This window comes from Molothrus ater, chromosome 6 (assembly GCF_012460135.2).
Source record: "Molothrus ater isolate BHLD 08-10-18 breed brown headed cowbird chromosome 6, BPBGC_Mater_1.1, whole genome shotgun sequence".
Lineage (NCBI taxonomy): Eukaryota > Metazoa > Chordata > Aves > Passeriformes > Icteridae > Molothrus > Molothrus ater.
In genome coordinates this window covers 2,908,893-2,933,764 of record NC_050483.2, presented here as the reverse complement: position 1 = coordinate 2,933,764, position 24,872 = coordinate 2,908,893, and the positions used below count along the sequence as shown (strand labels likewise).

Here is a 24,872-nt window from a genome sequence, read left to right as displayed (position 1 = left end):
TTTTATTTATGTCAATTTTTTAATAGATTTGATAAATTCCACAATTATTGATGTCTCTATTCTCTGGATAATGACAAAACACTGAAGATCAATGTTAGATTCTGATTTTTGGGACCGAGTCCACTCAGTCTAGAAATAGAAAAAGAATGGATCTTTTCTAAAGCATATGAAGTACCTTAACTAAATTTGTCCTTTAAAAAAGATTGAAAAGTAACTCTGTATATTTAAAATGAATTTTTAAACATTTGTTTAAACAAGAAAATGCTGTACTTTTAAGATGTGTAAATATATGCTGTATCAGTGAATTATTAACATAATTTCATTACAATTCAAAATCAATAAAGAACAGTAAGTCTCGGTCACTTACAACTACAAAACACCATTGCATGTATTTAAACAGATTTGCATTGAAAAGTACAAAGGTATGGAAAGTGTTCAATGGCTTACATAGAAAATTAACTCAGGACTGTAACTGAATAGTTTTTCCCTCCAAAGTGCCACTGATCATCATTTCATGGAAGATCTATCTGCTGAATAGGAAAGTTTGACTGTTTTGTTTGTTTTCTAGGGAATCAGAGGGTGTGGGTGGGTGTGTGGGGATGTGTGTGAAAGCATTTTGCACCACTACAATAAATTAAATTCAAAATATTATAAATTGGTTTATTCTGACTGTAAACAGGAACCTATGGAAAATATAAACCATGGTCCTTTCTGAAAAACCTCTGATTTGACAATTTCACAATTTCAATATTGATCATATTCTAGAGGACATTGTTTTCATTGGATGAAGTGTGTGTTTTGATCAAATACTTGATTTGTAAACAGTGATAGGACATTTTCCCTAGTCATAGTTACAAATTCATTAGGTAAGTTTGTTAGGTACATAGGGTGGAAAACAAAGAGGATTGAAAACACAAGCTTTCTTCTGAAGTTTTCCCAACCTAGTTTAAAGATTAGACTAAAAAACCCGCCATTATAAAACAAATTTAATTTATTTGGATTCAAGCCGGTGAGTTGGTTTGCCATTTTCCTTACAGAAATCACATGAAATATGTCGAAGAAAGACTTACTTTCATGAATCAGATAGAAAAGTTAAAGCTGGGTTTTGACTATCCTTTGCTGTTCTTTCTTGAACAGTGCTTTTTTGGGAGAGTGCTCGTGGGCAGCAGCTCTGAGCAGCAGAACATGTGTCACATAATGCGACTTTTTGGACTATTCTGTCAGCTCGAGCTTTCTGAAATGTATTATTTCACTTTGACTCTACCTATTGTCTTTATCTGTGACACACCTTCTCCTGCAAAGGGCAGCAACACAACACAGACGTGGCTCTGCTGTACTTTCATACCATCCAAACCATATTCTGTCTGAGAGGCACTGCAAGGCTCGCTGCTGCACTGGATGCTTCATTTTGTCCACTAAAACACAATGTCCACAAAGAAGGAAGACAGGACCTAACTGGAATGTCTGTGGGCTTACAGCAGCTTTTCAGAATCTTTTCTTCTGTGACAATGACACTTTGTGATCCACACCTCAACTTAGATTTTTCTTTGAATCTACAGAAATTTCAGGTCTTAACTGGCACTTAATATTTCCCTCCTTACAAAGCATATCTCTACCTGTACCAGCTGTGATGATCAGGGCCTTCTAAGACTTTGATACAGAAAATGTGCATTTTGATGACCTGAATTTGCTATGGTTCAATCTGCCAGGTTGGAAGATAAAAAAATCCCAAAATATTAATGAGATTTTTAGCAAAACAGAGGATTCAAGGGACTGGATCAAGCACTGATGTGGAATGCCATGCAAAGATTAAATCCATGTGTATCAGCAAGCCAGAAGAAGTCCTTTACATTTCTGCCTTCTTCAAAGCCCACTGATGCCACAGACTCATACCAAAACCACAAACAGTTTTCAGGCTGTGCCTTCCCTTGCCTGTTCACAGGCCTGGTTTTTGATATGTCAGTGTATATTTTATAAAAACTTGGGCACTGTTGGATGACAGCATCACTGGAATGGATGCTAAATGTAAAAGAATCCTGGGTCATTAAATTCAAATTATTGTTCTTACCAGCAAGTGCATTTACATTATCCTTTCATAAACAGATCTGTTTCCATCTGAGAAGTTACAAGCATTTGGCCTACTTAGTAGTTTTTCTTTTTCAACTTTTCACTTCATATATCCAGTATATATCTTCTACATATAGAAAACAGATATATAGATATATATATAGATATATATATATATAGAGATATATATAAAAGACATATATCCAGTCTATGTCTTCTACCCTTGTTGTTTTATTTTAATGGTTTTAATCCCTTCAGTTTCCACAACCTCAATCCTGTTTTCTTTCTTTTACATCACTAAGCAAATCAGATCCTCCAGATCCTGTCTTGCTTTTTTCCTTCATTCATTTGCTCACTCTGCTAATCCTCTCTTTCCTGTCTGAATTCAGCTGGGGAATCTCTCAACCTGTGGTTTTGTTTTACAACTCATTCTATCTATATATGTCTAGATAAAGCTCTGACTCATTCCTTCTAGCTCATTAGCTTTGGGACAGCTTGCTCTTTAAATATGTAATCTGCTAAATAATGTTTCAAACCAGGACTGTCTCTTTCAAATCAGCTTACCAACATGCTGTGGTTCAGCTGTCTCTGCTGATTTAGGGATATGTAACACACTTATCACAGCAATCACCTGTAGGTTTAATTCTAAAATGCTTTGTGGAGTTATTTGGGAGGATAACTACTATGTGTTGGACTCAAAAGCTGGACATCTGTACTGCTTTTTGGGGTGTTTTCTGGTTTATGGGGCACAGGTTACAGCTGATTGTATCAGGACTGCTCAGAGCAAAGGCAGATTCCTTCAGAGCACAATGACAGTGACATTAGTGGTTTTATGCAAACAACCTAAATAACATTTTGTTGCATCAAACCCGGTGTACAAATTGTTTTGGACTGAAGTAACAAAGCAAATAGAGGTGGTTAAGGATACTTGTTGCACAGAGTGTGTGCAATTAATGCTCTGAAGCATCCCTGGGTTTTGTTTCAGAGACAGATTATTATTATTATTATTATTATTATTATTATTATTATTATTATTATTATTATTATTATTATTATTATTATTATTATTATTATTATTATTATTATTATTATTTAGATACCACTGTAAATCCAGTGAGGATTTGTGGAAACTCGGGACCAGAAGAGAACTGGGGGCAAAGTTATTTGACAGCATTGACATATCTGGATGATACAATCCTAATAAATAAGAAGTTTCTTAATCAGCTGGTTCTGAAAGGGGTGTCCTGACATGGGGGTTGGAACTGGGGGATCTTTAAGGTCCCTTCCAACCCAAACCATTCTAGGATTTTCTGAAAGTATCTGGTGTAATTTTATGAAAACTGTGTAGTGGATTTTATGCAAATAAAGATTTCAAAGGATTTTCATCAGTGGAGGATGGAATGCAAAAAATAAGCTGGAATTTCAAACATAACCCTACTTTTGTAGTTATATCTCAACAAGGACGGTTAAATTCAGAAAACTTTAGATTTAGTCCTGAAAAAATTAGTCAAGGATAAATGTGGTTCTCTGCATTTTGTGTCATGAGGATTACTTCCCTTCTGTATTTAATTAGTTCCAAAATGCCACAGTTGTCAGTGCAGTGTTATACAGCTGCTTCTCAGCACCAGAGAAAATAACATTTTAGCCTATAACAGTCTTGCATGAGGTGCCTTGAAAGCTAAAAGTTAAGCACCATTAATGATGGTTTACCTGTATCCAACGTAGGTAAATATAAACTGTGCCCTTGCTGACTCTGAAAAGGTTATTTTTGCTTAATAAATAATCAAGGAAAAATAATCTTTCACTGACTGTGAAAAGATTAATTTTGCTTGATAATAGTGTGTTTTTTTTCTTTTTTTTTTTTTTCTTCAGCTGTTCCACATGCATTTTCTGCTTTTCTTCATATTCATCTCCTTGACTGCAAACTGTGAGTAACCACTCATTTGGAAGACTCACACTACCTGTATTGATTTTTAAAAATTATATACCTATCATCTCACTTGTTCATTTCCTTTGTAACCTAAATACTCCTGATAATATTTGTCTTAGTCTAGTTGTCTTTTTCAGTCTGTAATCACTCTGAGAACCCTGTGGTAATCACATATCCTCTGAACAGAGAGAGACAAAGCTGTTCCAGGATTTTCCTGGGAAGCTGGGAGAAAGCTCAGGGAAAGAAATTAAAAAAAAATATTATCTCTGTTTCTGTAATTGTTGTTTATAGATATGATTCTCTGGTGGTGTTCACAGGGGTCCCAGGACGAGGGAAGAGGTGAGAATCTTGACTCCATGGTTCAGAAGGCTGATTTATTATTTTATGATATATATTATATTAAAAGAAAATTATATACTAAAACTATACTAAAGAAAGAGAAAGGAGACATCAGAAAGCTAGCAAAGAAAGGAAGTGAATGATAATAAAATCTTGTGACTGACCAGAGTCCAACACAGCTGGACCTGTGATTGGTCATCAAGTAGAAACAACTCGCTGGAGTTGTTGGACCAATCACAGATGCACCTGTTGCATTCCACAGCAGCAAATAATTATTGTTTTTCTTTTCCTCTGGGGCCTCTCACCTTCTCAGGAGAAAAAATCCTGGCAAAAGAATTTTTCATGAAATATGTCAGTGACGTGGTTCTCCAGAGTGTGCTACTCATAGCTCACCAATAGGTGAGAGAAGATTCCTAAAGGCCAATCAGGTCTTAGGTCCACCACTGTTTCTATAAGAACTGTAGATTTCTGATAATAAAGTGCCTTTTCATGCCTCCTGATGATGGAGTCTCTGTGTCACCTTTGGCTGCCCCAATATCCCTTTGGTGATAATAACCCTGCCTCTGTTAACTTTTACTTATGTTTATATTTCAAATTAACTAAGTGGAACTGAAGCCATTGTGGGGAGACACTGTTTAGCTGTTCTGTGGCACATACAGTCATTCTGACTGGTACAGGCTCTTTCCTGATGACTCTGTTGACCCATCTCCTGTAAACATCTCCCTGTGAAATGCTCACCCTGACAATTTATGTTTTCCTAGATGATAGACAGAATGCAGTGTTCTATTCTGATTTGGGCCTTTAATTTGCATAAAACAGCACAGGGATAACAAAACTGGGATTGTGCCATGAATATTGGAGTGGTAGATGAACTCAGACACCCAAAAAACCAGAGACAATAATCTGCCTCTGCCATTAGAGATGAACACTTGTTCCCTAGGCTGAACGTGCTTCATAGGACAATTGCTGAAAACTGAACTTCTTTCAAAACAGTCTGTGGCCAGAAGCCATAGTAGAACAGCTTTATTTGGCTTTCTTAAATCAAGATAAAGCAGGTTATTTTCATTCCTCTGTGTGTATGGGAGGAGGGGGATGTGTCTCTGTGCTCCTCACACTAAATCCTATTACGAGCCCTTCATGAAGCATTAATATGTAAGAGCCGACCTCCCGCCATCTAATCCAGTTTAATAAGGGCTTGGATACATTATTAATTTTTGTCACACATCTGAGGCCCCCTTTTATCAAGCACAACCCCCACCCAAATCCCTTGTTGCATCATTAAATTGTGAAAACAGCTTCATCACTCACGACAGAAAAATGGAAGGTCCCTGAACCATATGGCAGAGGGAGCAGCAGCACCAGCACCAGTTTCCCCAGTGCCCTTCTTGGACAGACCGGGACTCAAAGGAGCCTGCAATGCAGCAGGGTGACAGAAGCATCCTGGGGGCTTTTTGTGCAATTTTGGCTTCTTTGCCTGGGAACAGATGAGCCCCACAGCAGTGCCAGGGTCAGAGAGCAGCTCAGCCTGCAGGATTTGGGGCTGGATGTGAAAGGTGGGGTTGGCAAGTGCAGCTCTGGGGGTTCCCTCACAATGCAAGGTCAGCTCTAGTCCTCAGAAGTTCAGAAGTTGGCACTTGTTTAATCAGCCACTAATCCCCTGCTCGTGCTGTGAATTAATCATTGTTTGCAAATCAGAAAACACACAATACGCCTGCCTGCTGAAAGAATGGAACAGTTTCTCTTTTTAAAATAGGGAAATGTAAAGATGTGGACTTCTGGACATCTTTCTACTTGTATTTCTAAAACAATACCTTACCTTAAATGTTTATGCTTGTTGTAATTAAGGCAGAGTTAGGGAGATTCTGATTCCACTGACATGCCAATGACAGTTTCAGGGGAAATCTGTGGGACTCTGAGACAAGATGCACTGACAGTTGTCTGAAATATCATTCATTTTATTCATACAAATAATCCTATCAGATTACTTGCTGGGAAGAAGGACTTAGCCTTTAATAACACGAGGAATGGCACTTGAGAAACAAAGATTAATTTGAAGTGAAATGTTAATTTGCATAATTTCATTCGGATTAGAATGACAATGATTAAGAGTTCGGCATAGATGAGAGATGATTACATTGTGGAGAAATGCAGTATAGTCATGTAGTTACATTTTTTATTGTGAATACTGCCAGGATTTGAGATTTGACAGATAATAGGAAATATATGTCATTACCACAGGTGATTTTAATTTTTAAATATTGGCATTCTATTCTGCCCTTTGGGTCTCTGTGTCAGAAGGTTCTCATGTTTGACTACACACAAATGAGCTAAAATGGCTACTCAGCTTCATTGTATAAAAAATACCCTGTGATTATTGCAGATTTACTTTTGAAAAAATGCTTGGCACATACAGTCAAAACTGATATTTCTATTTTAAATTTGTAACTGCATCGGGAATAAATTCTCTATTGCATAACCTAACAATGCCCTATTAATTTCAAAGAATCTTTCCTGATTTACAGCAAATCTTTAAACAGTTCACTTAGGAAATCAGTGAGGAAATACTGCCACAGCATTTCAGTACTGCTTTTGGTAGGGCAAGGGGTTTGTTATAGATTTCCAACCTAAAGGATATTTAAAGGGTGGATCAGAAATTTAAAATATAATGATAGTCAAATTATCTTGAGATGAGGTGATAAAACTGAGCACGGTTTCACACCTTCCCATATGTGTGTGACAGCACAGCAGATAATTTATTCACAGACAGCTGCAATAGCATGAATGTGAAATAGGGAATATTAATTTCAATTTATTAAATTTCTAGATTATAAACAAAACATGTGCTTACTTATGGGACCATGTAGCCTAAAATTCACTGTAGCAACAGCCCTCAACACTTGTTTATCCCTCATATTTTGCTTATTTATCCCTCTACTGCAAACATTTCACAATAGCTAAAACATAACTTCCATTATAGGAATTTCAAACCCAATGAAAAAGACTACAACATAATTTCTCTGGTTGGGCCAGTGGTGGGTAGTCACTATTGTTACTATTTGGGCTTTTTTCATTTGCATGGCTGTCAATTGCTGATTCTTGACATTTCTTTCCAGAGGACTAAAGCATACACTTATACCAAGCAATTCTTCCAGTGGAATTATTATGCATACTTCCAATCAGATTACCTCCTTGTAATCTTTTTATATACATGTATCCTTAATGCATAGTTCTTGCTGTTTATTTCACTAAGCATCTCTTTATACTGTCATTTTTGAAGCAATTAAAGATCTCTAAAGCAATCTCTAATTTTTCAACACCCATGCTACTACTGTATACTGTTTCTACTGTGGATCTGTCTAAAAGCTATTTATCTTGAGGAGGCCATTTTTGCTTCAGCCACACTCTCTCCTTCCTCTCAGTCTCAAGCACACAAAAGCCATTTTAAAAGCAATTGCAGATCTCTAAAGCAATCTCTAATTTTCCCACACCCATACTGATATGAATGTGTCCAAATTACCCACAAACATCCAAGGCCAACATCACTGACTTAAACACACTCATTGCACTAAGTAAAGAAAAACAAACATTCTGGGATGACACTGATTACTTTAGTAGAGTCATGTTGGAAGCTTGTGATGTGTTTCTATTCCCACATGGCCCAAGATCCCACTCAGTGAGGCTCCTTTTCAGAGGGGTCCCTCCCTCCCTGATGTTACCTTGCACTCAAGTGTCATCTGTTGAACAGAATTCAGCCAACCAAAGGTTTAATATATCATCTGAACAACTGGATCCTTTGGGACCCACAAGTTTATCAGCACTTCTGCTTATTCCCCAAATGATGGAATGTGAAGACCACAGCAAGTATCAGCAGTATCATGATGGAATCTGAATTTTGAGAGGTTCATAAACTCTAGATAATCAGATAATCATCAGTCTCCCAACGTGAAAAACATCACTAGTCCAGTTACAGTCTCTGACTTGGCTGTGGAAAACACAAAAAGAAGGGAAGGTGTTCCATCACCCCACGTGGGGCAGACACCCCGGGCAACCTGGGCTCCCCTCAGGATATTTGGGCAGTGAGATGCCTGGGAATGATAAAATACACCTGAATCATGGATGCTTCCACAGGAATAATACCTAACTAGATAAAATACACCTACCTTAACTGGAATAGTCCTCAGTTACTGTCATAAATGTAAATGTTTGTGAAGAAGAGAAAAATCTGATTCGATATGACAACTTGTGTGCTTCTGCTACTGACTTTTCCTGGCAGTGTCCCCACCATTGTCTTGCAAATCTCTGTAGCTGCATCACTTTACATCTGAATTGGTTCAAATGGGTGTCCTGGTGTTGTTTGGGGGAATGAAGACAGCTTTGATTCTCTGGGTCAGATTCTGCAGCCTTTACTCAACCAAAACTCCAATTAATCCTGAGTAGTTACAGACTGTGTAAAGATGCGGAAATGATTAAAGGAGGAAAAAAAGGTAAATAACCCTTTAAATGGCTGTTAATGGCTATTTGGGAAAGTCTTTTAGATTTCTGAACCATTATCTTGTAAACAGAAAGACAATGGACACCCCAGTTTAAAAATTATGTTTTGATTTATTTGTTTTTAAGGGTAGGATATTGGTGTTTCCTCAGTTACAGAGCATCTCTGTGTTTGTAAATACTCGTTTCTACTGTAGATCTGTCTAGAAGCTATTTATTTATTTATTTATTTATTTATTTAGGAGACCATGTTTTGCTATAGCCACACTCTCTCCTTCCTCTCAGTCTCAAGCACACCCAAACCATCCTGTTCGCCAGGCTGAGCCTCTCTGCCCATGCAGCCTACCCTTCATGCTGCCCACCCCCGAGAAGAGCTAAGGCTGTGTATGGCTTAGTTTAGAGTTTAGCATCCATTTGCACTTAGTGCCGTGCTGGTTTGAAGAGTGGCACTAGGACCTTTGCTGCTTCTGCAAACGATGAGCCCGTGGCATTAAGCAGGGATGTGAAAGCCTCATGTGTCTCGAATACTCAGTGGATCTAATTAACAGGTAGAATCGCACCCTGGGTGCTTGAAAAAATGCCAGACACCATAGAAACGAGTCCTTAAGTCCCCGGACCATCTGCACTTTCTTTTCATTGTGGAAGTCTCATTTAAGCATGTTTTTCGACCATTCTAAATTCATTTATGCTTTAATGAAAAATTCCCACTGACGGTTTTCCTTTTCATTAAAACAAAAATCATAAAATTCTTTAATTCAGTCACAGGAGAAAAAAAAAAACCCAACAAAAAACCTCTCAAGCTTTGATGGAATAATGAATCTTTGAATTTGCCTCTGAACACGTGTTGTTTGAATATCGTTGCCGCAACCTCCTTAAGTGACCGTCTAAAGGAAAAGGAAACCAGCATGAGAATATCCCCCGCAAAGCCGAGGGGCTGCTGGAAGGAGCACTGAGCAATATTGATGAAATGTGAAGCATGACACCATCACAGAGGAGCTCCCGGATGGCTTGCAGGCTGTCCGTCCCTCCCTAAGCGGGGTTGAGTTTGGGATGCGGGGGAGCCCCGGCTGTGCGGGGTTAAATTGGGGTGCAGGGGAGCCCCGGCTGCGCGGGCTCAGCCCCTCTCGCATCCCTTTAGGCACTATTTTTAGTTGCTGTTACCTGTTCGCTGCCAGCCGGGATGAGATGTACCCTCCGGGGATCTGCGTGATGATGTACCCCCAGAAAAAAGAGCCGTGGATCATGCCGACCGTTTCAGGATCCCAGTTAAACTTCGCTTTCTTCCAACGCAAGGCAGGGGGACAGAAGGAGAGAAAGACAAGAGGAAGCTGTAATTGTGCCCCTCGGGAGCTTTCACCCGCAGCGCCATCCAAGGTGTCCCAGTGCCCCGTGCCAGGTCAGCAAACAAACCCAGAACAGCGATGGAACCGGCACTGCCCGTGGCTCCGGGGACACCAGAGGGGCCCGTGAGCCCCGAGCCGCTCGGATGGGCTCGGATGGGCACGGATGGGCGCTGGCACGGCTGGGCACGGCCGGGCAGCGCTGGCACGGCCCGCACTCACCTCCTGCCAGCCCTGCGGGGCTCGTCGGAGGGGTTTGGGTGTTTAAGACTCATCCGCGTTTGCCGCATCTTTCTCAGCGCTCTTTAACTCGCTTTAAACCGGCTCTGATCATTTAACGCCTTTTGAGAAAGCCAATTCGCCCCGGTGTTTTCAAACATTCCTGCTAAACCTCCCCGCCTCCTTTACGAAGAGATGCACCCGCTAACAGCCCCTTATTCGATGCCCTCCTTCTCCCATCCCCTACGTTTATTTTAGGAGATATCTCCGGTTTTCAAGGCTGTGTGGGACAGGCACGGCGTGGGGCGAATTGTTCGCACAATAATAGCACAAACTGGGGCTAGGAACTGAAATGGAAAAGCGGGAATAATCGGTAGAAATTGTTTCTGCGTCAGGAACGGGATTTCCGTCCTTGGAGGGGCAGCGGCAGGAGGAGGGACCGGGGCTCAGGTGGGGAAATGCCGCGGAACCACCCAGAGCCCGTCCCCACCTGTGCTCAGGTGTTGGACTGCGAGTTGTACTGGGGAGGACGTGGGATTTACGAGGGAAAAGTCCCCACCTCTTTTATAATTTTTCCTCCTCGGTGTATGGTGCTGTTATTGACCATATCCACGATGGCCACTCCCAAGTTACAGCGGATCCCGAAGGAAATGCAGAATCCCAGTCCGCTCATGATGGCAATGATGTACCTCCGGGGCAGCCCGAAGCACGTACAGTCGCACAGCGGGGCTTTCTTTTCGGGCACTTCCATGGGCTTCCCATCTTCCGTCAGCTCGATGGTGTCTCCGGGCTTCTGCCTCTTCTCTAGGACTCTGCCCGACACAAGAAGGGAAAGTCAAGGCCCGGCCGCCTGAAGGCACAACAATTTCGGGGAGCTGCAGGCTTAAAATTCACCGTTCCCCTCGCTCCTCTGGCTTGGAGATTGATTCGAGGATTTATTCCCCGCTTCCCATTCACCTTCAACTGTTCTTTAGCAATGACCTGTGGGAGTGAGGATTAGTCATCCCCAGCTCCCCCCAGCCCTCCGCAGCAGCCCAGGGAGGAGCTCTGGCTGGGAATTGCTCATCTATCATTAAAGACTTCTGCTGAAATATGTAGGGCGCACCAAGCAGACATCATCTGTAACCACTGCAGAGGCGCCATGTTGGGCAGCCAGAGGCACAGACACAGAAAAAGGAGGTTTTGTTGCCTCCTGGAGGTTTTATTGCCTCCTCGCTGTGCTAGAAGCGCCAAGGGGGTGATCTCGGGGCGCACCTCGCTCCAGGTCTGCGAACAAAAGAAATGTTAAGAGAGAAAGACGGGAGGGAGGAGCGAGGAGGAGAGGGCGATGTTGCTGTTTACTTTACATTTGCAAAATGGCTGTCAGTGAAAAAAAAACCAGCAGGACCGAGAGCTGGCATCGCCGGAGGAGGCTTCCCCAAAGATCTGCACGCTGGGAGCGTGTGAGCGCTCCGCAGGTTTGACCTTCCCAGAGCAGCTTTAAGCACCATCGCCTTGCCCTCACTCCCTCGGTTTTACTGGGAAACTGTGTCTCCTAGAGAACGATCTGAAGGAATCTGAAGGTTGTTTGCAGCTGTTTCCAATCAGCTGGAAAAATGCCACGAAAGGTGATTTAGAACATTCAGATTTTTTTTTTTTTAATCTTTTTAAATGCTGGGTCGGTAGCAAGAAAAATCAGGTTTATAGAGCAAGTATCCCATATTGAATCCCTTAATCTTCTTCTGAAATCACTGAGATATTTAAAAACCAGAAAAGCTAACCAATTTTGTCGTCTTGAGAAGCAATTACGTGACACTGTGGACTCTACAACCGCTGCCTCCCAACTCTGCTGTAGAAGCGTTTTCCCACTCGAAGGAGCATCTCTTTCACGTTAACTCATCCGGCTGATAGGGCAGTAACAATTAGCAGAATAAGGCTTAAAAGGTTATCCGTGTTCGGGAGAAAATACAGGGATTTTCTCCATAAACTACTCAGCTGAAATTCTCCTGATTTTTCTTTTTTGGGCGTGTTATTTCCATGCTTAAAGATCGCGGCATTAAGAAATGTGTTAAAGTTGTGAATAAAATAAACTACCGTGGGTTTCTGTTCAAAATTCGTTCGTATGGATAAAGGGTAGGAGTGTTTTCTCCCTGAATGGGCGTCTTGTCTTCGGAAATAGGCTGGAAATCAATGTGTAAGAGGCAAGAAAATGGTTTAGATTCTAAGAAAAATAAACAAAGTACTTAATTGCCGGGAGCTGGCAAAGATTAGCAAATCACGCGTTTATTAGTCGAGGTGTGAATTCAAACGGAGTTTTGCTGGAAAATACAAACACCGTTTCTCCATTATTCACTGTATAAGTAGTAGGGATAATAGCTTTATTTAAATGTTGTAGACTCTATAAGAACGAAAAAAAGGTGTATTTCCTAAATTATATTTTAAGCAGTTATTCTGGATTATCCTTTTTTATTATTATTAATTTTCAACTATTGAAAATGACTTAAATGTAAACCAAAAACCGTAGGAAATTAATTGCATTGTTGATGACTTTAATTTTGCTTCTGGCTTTTCTCAATGGTACACTTCCTATGAAAATGGAAGCCTTAATTTTGTCTATATCACTTCACTGATATGTCCCCTTCCCTTAAAATGGCAGCAGAAGTTGTGACTCATGCTGTGAAACAGCCTGGTGTCTGTGCCCAGCACTGCCGCATAGATATGGAAAAAAGATTTTTACGTGACCTACCCTGGGCAGACAAATCCGCAGTTACCTTATAGCTGCAATTCGGAAAAAAAAACCCTAAACCAAAAAACCAAACAAACGTAAAAAACCAACACTAAAACAAAACAAAACAAAAACCCCAAACAAACAACCAAAAACCGAACCAAACTAACCAAATACCCCAAGCCAAATATTTCGGGGTCATTTCTAGCAGACGGAACAATCGAAAATTGTTGGAATTTCACAGACTATTCTCAAACGTTGTGGAGGTCACTAAAGTCACCAGATTGGATGGAGAACGATGTGTGAACTTTAGTGCATGCACTTCATAGGCATGCAAGAATCTGGGTTTATTTATCTGTGTGCACAAGGCTCAGATAGAAGTGTTCTTTACACACATAAATATAGAGAAGTGATGCTTTTGAGTTTAGCAATTGCAGCTGTATATAATTTATAGGACAAACAGATGCTTCTAAAGGCAGATGGATAAATAATTAAACACATTCCTCTATATGTTTCAGCTTCAGGAGAAAAAAAAAATCGTTCGGATATCAATTATTTATACATCTCCATGTTTTCCTTCATCCGACGAGGAATTACACAAAGGACAAGACTAATTAAAACCAGAATTTTTTAAAAATATATTTGTTAAGGGCAGGAGGCAAGATCCTGTGGGTGCATTGGGAAATTAAGATGGAACAAAAATACAGGTTGCTGCTCTCTCCTGATTAGGATTTCAAGATGGGATCCCGTTTTTGTGGAAGAAAGGTGGGGTAATCTTTTGCTGCATCTTTACTGACACCATCTACGAGTCAGATAGGGAAGTTACGAGGGTGCCATATTGAGCAGCTTCAGCACTAGTTTCCAGGATCTAGATTATATTCAGCAGAAGCAGAACAGCTCCCAGCCCTGCCACCGTTAACCTCAAAGCATTCCACCTCCTGCAGCAACGGGCGCTTACGGAAAGCTTCCAATTTTTTCTGGGAAGTAGAATCCTGTAAGAGATATCGCTCTTACCTGTAGAGTTGACCAAGGGATTTTCCAGCAAAATTCTTCAATCCCTCCTTGCCGGGAGTCAAAATCCTTTGTTTTACGGACTCCATTCCTTTGGGGATGCTCGCCGGATAATGCTCTGCTCTGGATACGGCACCGCTACGAGCAACGATGGTTCATATTGGTTTAACCTCTTAACTTTTCGTCCTCATTCAATGGCTATCGGTTCACCTGCGGCTAAAGGCAGAGCGAGAGGAGAGTGCGCGTGTGTGTGTGTGAGTGAGCGAGGTGGAGACGGCGTGCGGAGCCGGGGGGGAGGGCGAGGAGCGCGCCTGTGTGCGGCAGCGACAGGGGCGGCGGGGAGGGCGCGCTGCGGGCGGCCCCGGGGCTTCCGCCGGCGCGGAGCTGCCGGGCACGGTCACAAACTCTCCTGGGCCTGGCAGGGCTCGGCAGCGGCGGCCGGAGGCAGAGCCATGCCCGGCACGGAGCGTTCCGAGGCGGTGCGGGCGGTGCGCGTCTCTGGCGGGGGCGGGGTGCGCTCGCCGCCCTGGGCAGGCGCTGCCAACTCCCCGGAGCCGCGGCCGAGCTGCGCCGAGCCGAGCGGAGCCGCGGCGTGCCCGCTGCCCCCTCCCTCCCTCCCTCCCTCCCTCCCTCCCTCCCTCCGTCTGCCCCTCCGTCCGTCTGTCTGTCCGTCCGCGCAGCGCTGCCCCCGGCGCGGCCGCGGCTCCGCTATGCCCGGGCGCTCCGGCCCTTCAGCACCGCGGACAGCGCCGCGCCCGCCCCGCTCCGCGTTCAGCTCCGAGGACAGCTCCGCGTACAGCCCCGAGTACAGCCCCGAGTACAGCCCCGAGTACAGCCCCGCGTACAGCCCCGAGTACAGCGCGGTGCTCCGCGTACAGCCCCGAGTACAGCCCCGCTGCCCTCGTACAGCCCCGCGTACAGCGCGGTGCTCGCGTACAGCCCCGCGTACAGCCCCGAGTACAGCCCCGAGTACAGCGCGGTGCTCCGCGTACAGCCCCGCGTACAGCCCCGCGTACAGCCCCGAGTACAGCCCCGAGTACAGCCCCGCGTACAGCCCCGCGTACAGCCCCGAGTACAGCCCCGCGTACAGCCCCGAGTACAGCCCCGAGTACAGCGCGGTGCTCCGCGTACAGCCCCGCGTACAGCCCCGCGTACAGCCCCGCTGCCCTCGTACAGCCCCGCGTACAGCCCCGCGTACAGCCCCGCGTACAGCCCTGCTGTCTGAGGACAGCCCCGCGTACAGCCCCGCTGCCCTCGGGCAGCGCGGGGCGCAGGCAGAACGAGGCCTTGTGCAGGCAGCCCCGCTCCTGGGCACGGCGGGCTCTGCCGCAATAAAGCTGCTGTGGTGCCATAAACAGATAACACCCGCTGTCTGCTTAGACAGATACAGGTTTATACTGGTGTATAGGTGTAGGTTTCTATAGGTATAGAGGTACAGGTTTATATATTGGTATAGGTCTATGTAGGTCTAGGTTTATATGGGTATAGATATAGCTTTATATAGGTATAGGTTTATATAGATATAGGTTTATATGGGTATATAGGTACAGGTATAGGTTTTTATAGGTATATAGATAGAGGTATAGGTTCATATAGATACAGGTATAAGTTCCTATAGGTATAGGCTAATATCAGTATGTAGATACAGGTATAGGTTTATATAGATACTGGTATAGGTTTATATAGGTATAGGGGTATATAGATTCAGGTATAGGTTTATACAGATATAGGTATAGGTTTATATAGATACAGGTACAGGTTTATATAGGTATATGGGTATAGGTTTATATATGTATATAGATACAGGTACAGGTTTATATAGATACAGGTACAGGTTTATATAGGTATATGGGTATAGGTTTATATATGTATATAGATACAGGTATAGGTTTATATAGATACAGGTACAGGTTTATATAGGTATATGGGTATAGGTTTATATATGTATATAGATACAGGTACAGGTTTATATAGATACAGGTACAGGTTTATATAGGTATATGGGTATAGGTTTATATATGTATATAGATACAGGTATAGGTTTATATAGATACAGGTACAGGTTTATATAGGTATATGGGTATAGGTTTATATATGTATATAGATACAGGTATAGGTTTATATAGGTATATAGATATATAGGTATAGGTTCCTCTAAGTATAAGTATAACCCATAGGTTTATATATAACCTTCCTCTAGGTATAGGTTTATATCAGTATATAGATACAGGTATAGGTTTATATAGGTATACAGATATAGGTATAGATTTAGGTATAGATTTATATAGGTATAGATTTATATAGATATTGGTATAGGTTTATATAGGTATATAGATACAGGTTTATGTGGGTATATTTACCTCTGGACCTGACATTTACTCACACATCTTATTTTAAAAGTCATGTTAGGAATCCATCAGTGACTGCTTTCTGGAAAGCAATTTAATGTTTTCCACCTCTTTTTTGGTCCTCTGTTTTTGTACCTCTGAGTAGGCCACTGCAACACTCAATCTTGGTCTGTGGTGTTTACAGCACTGGAATGAACTGAGCATATTCTGAAGAGAATTATTTTTCCTTTCAGAATCTAATAATAATAAACTTTTATCTCTTTGGAGAAAATGTAAGATGCAAAATTCGGTATTTCTAAGTCGTAGCCATTATATTTCTCTTATTTCATTTTAAAGTTTCTGTAATGTGCTACTTAAAAAAATTAAAATTTGTGTTTTAAGCAAGTCCTTCTGATATTATTAAGCTCTTTCACTTGCCCAATGGGTAACCAAATGCAAACTGTATTTTCAAAGGAAGATTCCCTGATGAAAACATATGTTGTAGCTGCAATATCCGAAAGGGAGCTGCTCTTTGGGTTTATAGAAATATTTCTTTCAGATGTTGCCCTCTGCTGGAGGGTGAATGAAGTTTTACAGCGCCAAAGCACATTTATACAAGACCAATTATTTTAATATTGAAATTCCCATAACGGCTGATCCACGTAGAATTTCAAGAATTCCTTTCAAAATTGTAAAAGAATGACAAAGTACTAGAATAGAAAATAAATTATCAATAAACCATGTGAAATGGAAACGTTGCTAATTAGCATCACAGCACAGCCCTGATTTCTGCATCCCAGTAGCTACGGGATGTGGTTTGCAGCATTGTCACAGCCCTTGCAAACCTGGAAGGTTTTTCCCAGAAGAGGAAAAAGGAAAAGCTGCACAGTTACATAAGCACTTCTTCCCAGCGCCTCGTGGCTCCACTGTGCCATTGCAGATGCTCAAAGGAAACCCAGATTAATAGATTTTCCTGAGAGGCAGCAGGAACAGAATATTGTTTCGCAGGGATGCATTAAATGGGATTGGATTCTGTAATTCAAGCCTTTCAGAAAGGTACTGAGTCCTTTTCTGAGCTCGAATTCGAGGCTCTAAAGCCTGCTGGGCTTTGTTTATTTATGCTGTGCAAGGAGCTCTGGCCCTTTTTTTAGAAAGCTCATCCCTGGCATGGCTTTGATGCTATGGCTACTAAGTATTAGCAAAACAATAGCATTTAATAAATAAATGATGATTGATTTGAGAAAGATAAATGATTTATCATATCACACCAAAATGGAAAAGAGAAGTCCAGATGGCACATTCCTGCTTATTTCTCTTACTAGAGGAGAATTAGATAGTCCTTAATGGCATAAAATATGCAAAACATCAAGCAACCCTGATACAGTGAAATCCTATAGTGACGAGGCTCTGCTGCTGTAGGTGTCTGAAAAAGAAATTTTTTGTCTATCAGATGGTACCTCCAGATATTACTGAGTCATGTCCTGATCAATCTCAGCTGGTTTGGCTTCACATGAGAGCAGTGAACGAATCTCATTAGTTCTACAAAACTTGCACAGTCTTCTCAGCTTTTAAAACGTAATATATTGAGTATTTAACCTTGGTAGAATAAGCCATTTCTAGAAGAAACAGCACATAACATTAATCAAAATTGCTATGGGTAGTTGTTTTTATAACTAATACCTGTCCTAGACAGACCACTCACAAAAGTGCACTCAAACTTCAGTGAAATCACAATGAGTCCTTCCACTGGTGTCAGTGGTAAAGGGAAATAGGAAGCTATGCAGAATATATATATAAATATATATTAAAAATATATATATAAATAGGAAGTAGTGCAGAATGTTCTAGTCCAGGTGATCACTGCTGAATGTTCCCATATTGACCAGGGGGAAAGAAATTCAGCCAAAAGTTGCTGAGTAAAAACTGTGGTTCTGAAATGGCTCTAACAATATCTGGGGGATGACATGGTGCAATCCAAGATGCTGCAGATGTCTGTGGTTTTCACATAGAGCAGAAAATTTATTGTTTCATCTGAAATCCTGCAATTAAACACAATTTTCTTCATGTCATTGGATTTTCTTTAACTCTTGCTCATGTGAAGGGTAAAGGATTGAATCTTTACCTGTATTTTTATTTCTGTAAATAGATATTTTTGCAAATTTTGAACCAAATTATTTCAAGAATTTAATCTCTTTCAGTGGTGAAGAATTACAGATATGGTTCTTAGCTCATTTTTTCTTATTGCCATGTATCTAATCTCAAAATTTTCTACAATGACCCTCAGAATAGTGCCTAAATATTGTATAGCTCTCTTAGAGAAGTTCAAAGTCAATACTCCAATATAAATCCCTTCTCTTTTAGTCTTTCTGAAGAGAACTACACAGTAAGCTAAAATTTTCATCATGGTACCTACCCAGTGATTTAAACCCAGTAATCATTTAAATTCTATTTTTGACCTTATCTTTGCTGTTGATTCACTGCAAAATGAATTTTCTCTTTCCCAAGTGTCATGCAAGCAGAATTTATAAATGGACATTCATTTTATGATTCATTTTGAAAAACAAGCAAAGATGTGTTCCTTTAACTTCATATGATCATACATACAAGGTCTGAGACATTTTGTTCTTCCTGTTGACAGAAAGGTGACAGAATATTGCTCTCAATAATGCAGTGTCATCTTCAGGAAAAAAATCATGTGCTCAAAATCTTAGTTATGCCATTAAACCCCTGTGTGTAATACAGACCTCTGGTACTGAGGATAGCATAGACATGCCTCAAAAATATGAATTATGATCTAATTATTACTCCTGTTTATGGTAGCAGTCCACTAAATCCAATGGAATTTGATGTCAGCTGAAAAACAAAGCAATTTTTTACCTTCTTTGGGACTATGGAACTGCAAAATCACAGAGCAATGCCAAAATAATCATCATGCTTGCCAGGCCACCAGAAAGGAGGTTTTCTGGAAGAAGCAGGAGCTTTGTAAACTCTTTTTTAGTAAACTGCTTATATAAACTGTTTATGATAGAAAAAAATTCTACCATTAAAAGAAAAGATTGAAATAAAATCTTGTGCCAAATCTTGACTTAAGACGCAGAAAAAGGTGTCCAAAAGATTGGTTTAAATCAGGAATTTTTCTATTCTCCCTGAAAATTTGCAAGGATCACTTCCTGAACAACTTTGGTGGGATTTCTCTTATTCTCCTGAGTCAGGACCATTCACTGCTGGACAATCCCTTGAAAAACTGCCCAATACATCATTTGAGGATTTAGAAAAAACTGCCCAATACATTATTTGAGGATTTAGGTGTAGTGTCCATGAGCTGACATATTAAAGAGGTGTCTATGCTGAATTCTGCATGCCAAGCTGTAAAGATTCCTGAATCCAAGTTAAAACCGCATGAAGTTGGGTTCACAACACTTTATAGATAATTTTGCCTTTTGGAGGCCCGTCCATCAGTGTCTGTATTTTATGAGAGGGGCTGTGCCTACGGCCACAGAGCACACAGGCTTGAGCACAGAGTGGCTCTGATGTCCTGGTGGGAAGTGTTTCACACCAGTGTCAAAAGGAAGAGCTGTCACCTGCTGCAACACTCACAGAACTTCCTTCTCCTTCCTCACAATCTGTGATATTTACATCTTGAGTGGTGCCTTAATCTCCTGACCTGCAGGCTGGTTTATGTGTCATACAACAAACATGGCAGAAGCTGAACTGTGGGGTCAGACTCTGGCTCTGCATTTCCACAGCAGCACAATTATCCTTCTTGTTTTGTGTCTGAAAGTGAGCATGCTTGGGCTGAAACATGCTGAAGGATGGATGTGTCTGGGCAGAACTTACACATCCACATGCTCCCTCTCAACCGGACTGTGCATTTTTGAAGTAAAAATCTGGAATTTCAGGCTACCATCACAGGGAAAAATGGATAAATCCAGCAGGAAGCTGGCCACAGATGCAACATGAAAGTGGCTGTGGACTTTGTCAAGCAAAGCAGCTTTTCCACTGCTTCAGCTGTGGCTGATGTTCGGCAGCTCAGTGCTTGCAAACTGGGCTACTCCTTTCAATGCCCTTATGCAGTTGCTAGAATGTTCTTACGTTGCTTTGACAGTGGTCTAATAGCACCAGAAATGAAATGTGGTAGGGTACAGGAGTTTCACACATTTTCCAGGGCAGTTTCTAGTTTTAAACCAAACTGGAGGTAATTTGCTCAGGGATCTGTGCACTAACAGAGATTATTAAATATTCTAAAGATATGCTACATAATTTTTTTGTTTTGTTTTTGGTTTTGGTTTTTTTTGTTTTGCTTTGTTTTTTTTTGTTGTTTTTTTTTTGGGGCTTTTTTTTTGTTTTGTTTTTTTGTTTTGTTGTTTGTTTTTTTTTTTGGTTTTGTTTGTTTGTTTGTTTGTTTTTTAGTTTAGGAAAATCTTGTTTCTAAGCATGTAAAATCTCAGTGTTCATTCTAATAGTGCCTAATTATCAGCTACTCTAGCTCATGTTGAAGCTGTTCCTTCAGCCCTCTAGTGGTAAAAGGACTTAGGTAAATGACTAGAACTGCAGTCGATTTTTATGTTCTATTGGCATTGCAGATTTCACCATGGAAAAAAAAATCACTAGCTGATTTGTAGTTACTATATAGGACTACTCCATGGCTGGAAATTTTTCTGTTGTGTTACAAAAAGATTCGTTTATTTCCTCCATCCTGCCTTTCCTGTCTAAAGCCTAGCTCAATTTTAGTATAAGTATTTTTATTGTTAAAAACGCCCCAACAAACTGATAAAATCCACCCAGCAGCAAATGCCTTTTAAATCATGAAAGCAACGATAATACTTTTTTTTTTTTTATTATTATTATTTTTCTGGTATATCTGTGGACAAATTTAACAGCATTGAATACATTTATCTTAAAAGTAAATGGAGACGCTTACATTCTTCCTACATATTACAGGAACATCTGTTCCTCTGAATTCCAGTGCTGCTCCATGAGTTACATGCAGAGGATCCCAAAGGGCTGGAAGCCATCTGTCATTCTGCACAGACAGAAATGCTCCCACCTCTGGGGCTCAGGCACAGCTCTCCCAGTGCCCAAGACAAACATGCAACACTTGGTGAGTGGGATGCAATTACCCATCACAAAATTCAGCCAAGGATTTGTGATTGCAGCACATTTTCCTGTCTTTTATTACCATGATGATTAATGGTTAATACCATTAATCTGTCATTACATTGTTATTCCAGGATCACCATCGCTGGATTGTTTAACAGCTTTTATGCTAGAGTCAGTTTGGTCTTAGTGACAGTCAGGTCTCTGTTCATTGCATGGGAAACCTTGTGAGAAATGTAGACATTGAAGACTGTTATGGTGGCTTTCTATTGCAAGAATTAGAAAATCAGAAGCAGATTTTATAAGGCTGGAGTAGTCCTCCATTTTCTGTTGACTTGTCTCTTAACATTATTTTAAAATGTATTAAGGAAAGTTTGGGGAGGAATTTCCATTGATTCAGATCACAAGTTGCCCTGATCCGAACAGGGCTTAAATCTACTGTATGCTTTCATTTGCTAGAACACTACAAGAGATACCAAAAGCAGCATCAGATACATCATTTGATCAAGAAACTATTCCTGGTGAGGGAAAACAACCCAAGAAAACTCACAATAGATATTTGGGAAATAACTGTGCTTAGTACAACAGCAGACTGATGCCTGAGGTGGTGGAGCAGGTTCTGGACTCCCATGTTGGGTCTGAGACTGATATTGCAACCCAAATTTGTCACTCAGCTTTAATGTGCCTCAATTTTTGGGGGGTTATTCTTCTTTAGGATAAATATTGATTTTTCAGTAGACTAAAATACATTTACAAAACGCAGTAAATGCTGTGTAGGGAGACTGCATGTAGATTCTTTTACATATAGAGTTGTTTCCCTAAAGAGAAAGACATACATATTAGAATCTGTACCTACAAAAATAATTTACTACTGGACAATTGTGTATTTTCACATCTAAGCCATAACTTTTCTCTGTAGAAGGATATTGAGACAATGAGCAGAGCTCATTGTAGCAAAAATCAAATAAGGAGGAAATACATGTTTAGTGGATGTTTGTGGTTAGTGGAGTCTGTATGAGGGAAGCTTTCATCCATCCCATATTTTCTTCTTTGGTTTCATTTCTTGACAAGCTGACAACCATCACACAAAGTCAAGACTGAAAGCAATTCATTTATTCTCTTGAATTTTCTTGGAATAAGCATAGAATTATTGTCTCCAGTATGGATCCAAAAGAGGAGAATATGAAATCTGTGCAGATCTCTCATGTCAAACATTTGCATCTGCATTAGATAACACTAACCCACGTTAACAATGCTACCACGTCTTCAAATGACTAATACTTTATTAAAAACACCCCATCATTGTATTCATAATACAAAATCAGATATTAGCACAGGAACATAGAATCATTAAGGTTGGAAAAAACCTCTAAGGTAATTGAGTCCAGCTGTTAATGAGTGCATCTGACTCTGAGGCTTCCTGTCCTCAGTAACCCTGGTCAGGATCTGGGAGATCCCAGGGCTCCCCTGCATGTTCTCCAATGCTTTCTTGTCAGCAAACTTAGTTGCTGTCATGTCATCAACATGCCTCTTCCTTCTTCCTTACTGTGCCTCTCTTATTTTCCTTTAGAATACTGCTTCTGATAAAGTTTTATTTATTTTTTTTAATTGTAGGGAGCTTGTAGTGTTGGCATGTTCATATTTCTGCCAAATGGGACCAAAATGGGTTCAACAGTGATCATGAAAGGAAATGAACACACACACACACACACACACACACACACACACAAAGAAATGTAAGTCTCATTTTGTTAGAAAATAGGACTGAACCCATCAGTGTTAGATGCTGTTGTGTTGATCTCATGTTTCATTAATAGCAGAAGCAATCTTTGATATTGCTGCATCTTTTGGGGGACAATGTGTGTGTCTTCTCTAAACCACAAGGTCTTACCTCTTCCATAAATACTTCACAAGTGCTAGATACCTTCTTTGGAGAGCATGGCCATGGGTTTGAAGGGAGAAATGTCCAAGTGTTCTTGTTCTTAAAGGAAAACCAAAGACTGTAAAAGATTTTAAGGGAATCAAAAGACATAAATGCTGTTCTTGTTGATATGTGGAATACTTAAGGTGTTCCTTCTCCCCCAGAAATATTAGAGCAGCACATAAATTAAGAGGGCAGGAAAACATCTGCTTTATTTTAGGGCACTGCTATTGACCTCAGTGGTGGTTGCATTGAGGGAGGTGGGAAGATGAGGATGTCACATAGACAGATTACTTCAGGCCAAAGCACTCAACCTATCCATTTAAAAATACCTGGGATCTCTAAATGTGGCTAAAAATACCAAGTTCTCGATTCAGACATCTTTTCTAAATGTCAGCATTGAGCTCAGATTTCATACGCATTTAATTTTATAATCTGGTGTTTAAGAGTAAATATTTTACAACTATTTTTTCTTCTTGCTTGTTATAAATAAATCATCACAGATCTGGTAGATCAAGTCAGTGATTCCCCTGGAGAAAGTCTGCTGATTTTTGTGTGACTCAGTCTCTGTGTGACCAGTTCAAACATTTTTAGCTATTCCAGTGTTTCTTCTGTGGGGGAGGTGAATTTTAATTACCTGTTCTGGGCCTGTTTGCAAGACTTGGAAGTTCAAAGAGTTGAAGAGACTTGTGCTGAACCTTCATCCCTCCCCAGGCTCAGGGTTTCCTTGTCTGTCTCTTACGCTGCTGTTTTCATCCAGGACAAGCATTTCTGTCCTCTGGTTTTCTTTCCAACAACCCTCATCTTAATAGTTGACATCTGCTGGGCCTCCACCACGGACTTTTATTGAATTATGTCTGATTATTACAACTCATTCTGTACTCTAGTGGCTTTGTGACTCCTCTTGGGCCAAAGATTTGCTGTTGCTTCCCTTTTTCTACCCAAGGGACCCTCTTTTCTGGGCAATTCTTCCCTGGCTTTTTCCCTTTCCGGAGCTGGAGGAGTGCTCAGCAGCAGCTCCTGTGCTGTCCCTGTGTGAGGAGTGATCAGAATTTCCATCAGTGCTGTCTCTGTCTGCCTGGTGTGTGATCCAGGGATCCCATTCTGTTTGCCAAAGCCAAATACTAAAGTGCAGATAGAAAGCTCTGACAAGACAATGCTATTTATTCTGTTCCAGTGCTACAGAAACTTCTCAATCTATCAGAAAAATAACAGCTGGAAGGAGCAAAGAGACAAATGCCAAAGTCTCTGCTTGGACTGTGTTCCTACCTAGGTGAGCAAGAGGAATATCTCTGCATAATATTCAGAGGAGTATGCAAAGGAATAATATGCAAAGGAATTCTGGATCTGCCCATCTGTATGGAACTAATTTAAATGTGCCCATGGCATTCTACCAGCTGAGAAAGATTCCACAGAATTTTCAGATCCT

The 24,872-nt window shown here is 40.9% G+C and overlaps 1 protein-coding gene across 2 annotated transcripts in view; it reads right to left on the bottom strand.

Annotated features, from left to right (window-relative positions):
* Positions 1-14,595, bottom strand: part of SLC17A6 (solute carrier family 17 member 6) — a 30,583-nt gene extending 15,988 nt beyond the window's left edge. The window contains exons 1-3 of one of the 2 annotated variants that reach the window (XM_036383265.2): positions 14,102-14,595; positions 10,943-11,195; positions 9,986-10,104 (exon numbers count right to left, since the gene is read on the bottom strand). In XM_036383265.2, the coding sequence (XP_036239158.1) occupies positions 9,986-10,104; positions 10,943-11,195; positions 14,102-14,187 (458 nt within the window). In that variant the 5' untranslated portion in view covers positions 14,188-14,595. The remainder of the gene's footprint in view (positions 1-9,985; positions 10,105-10,942; positions 11,196-14,101) is intronic. The other variant, XM_036383266.2, reaches the window with a different exon arrangement.
* Between the last annotated feature and the right edge of the window lie 10,277 nt (positions 14,596-24,872).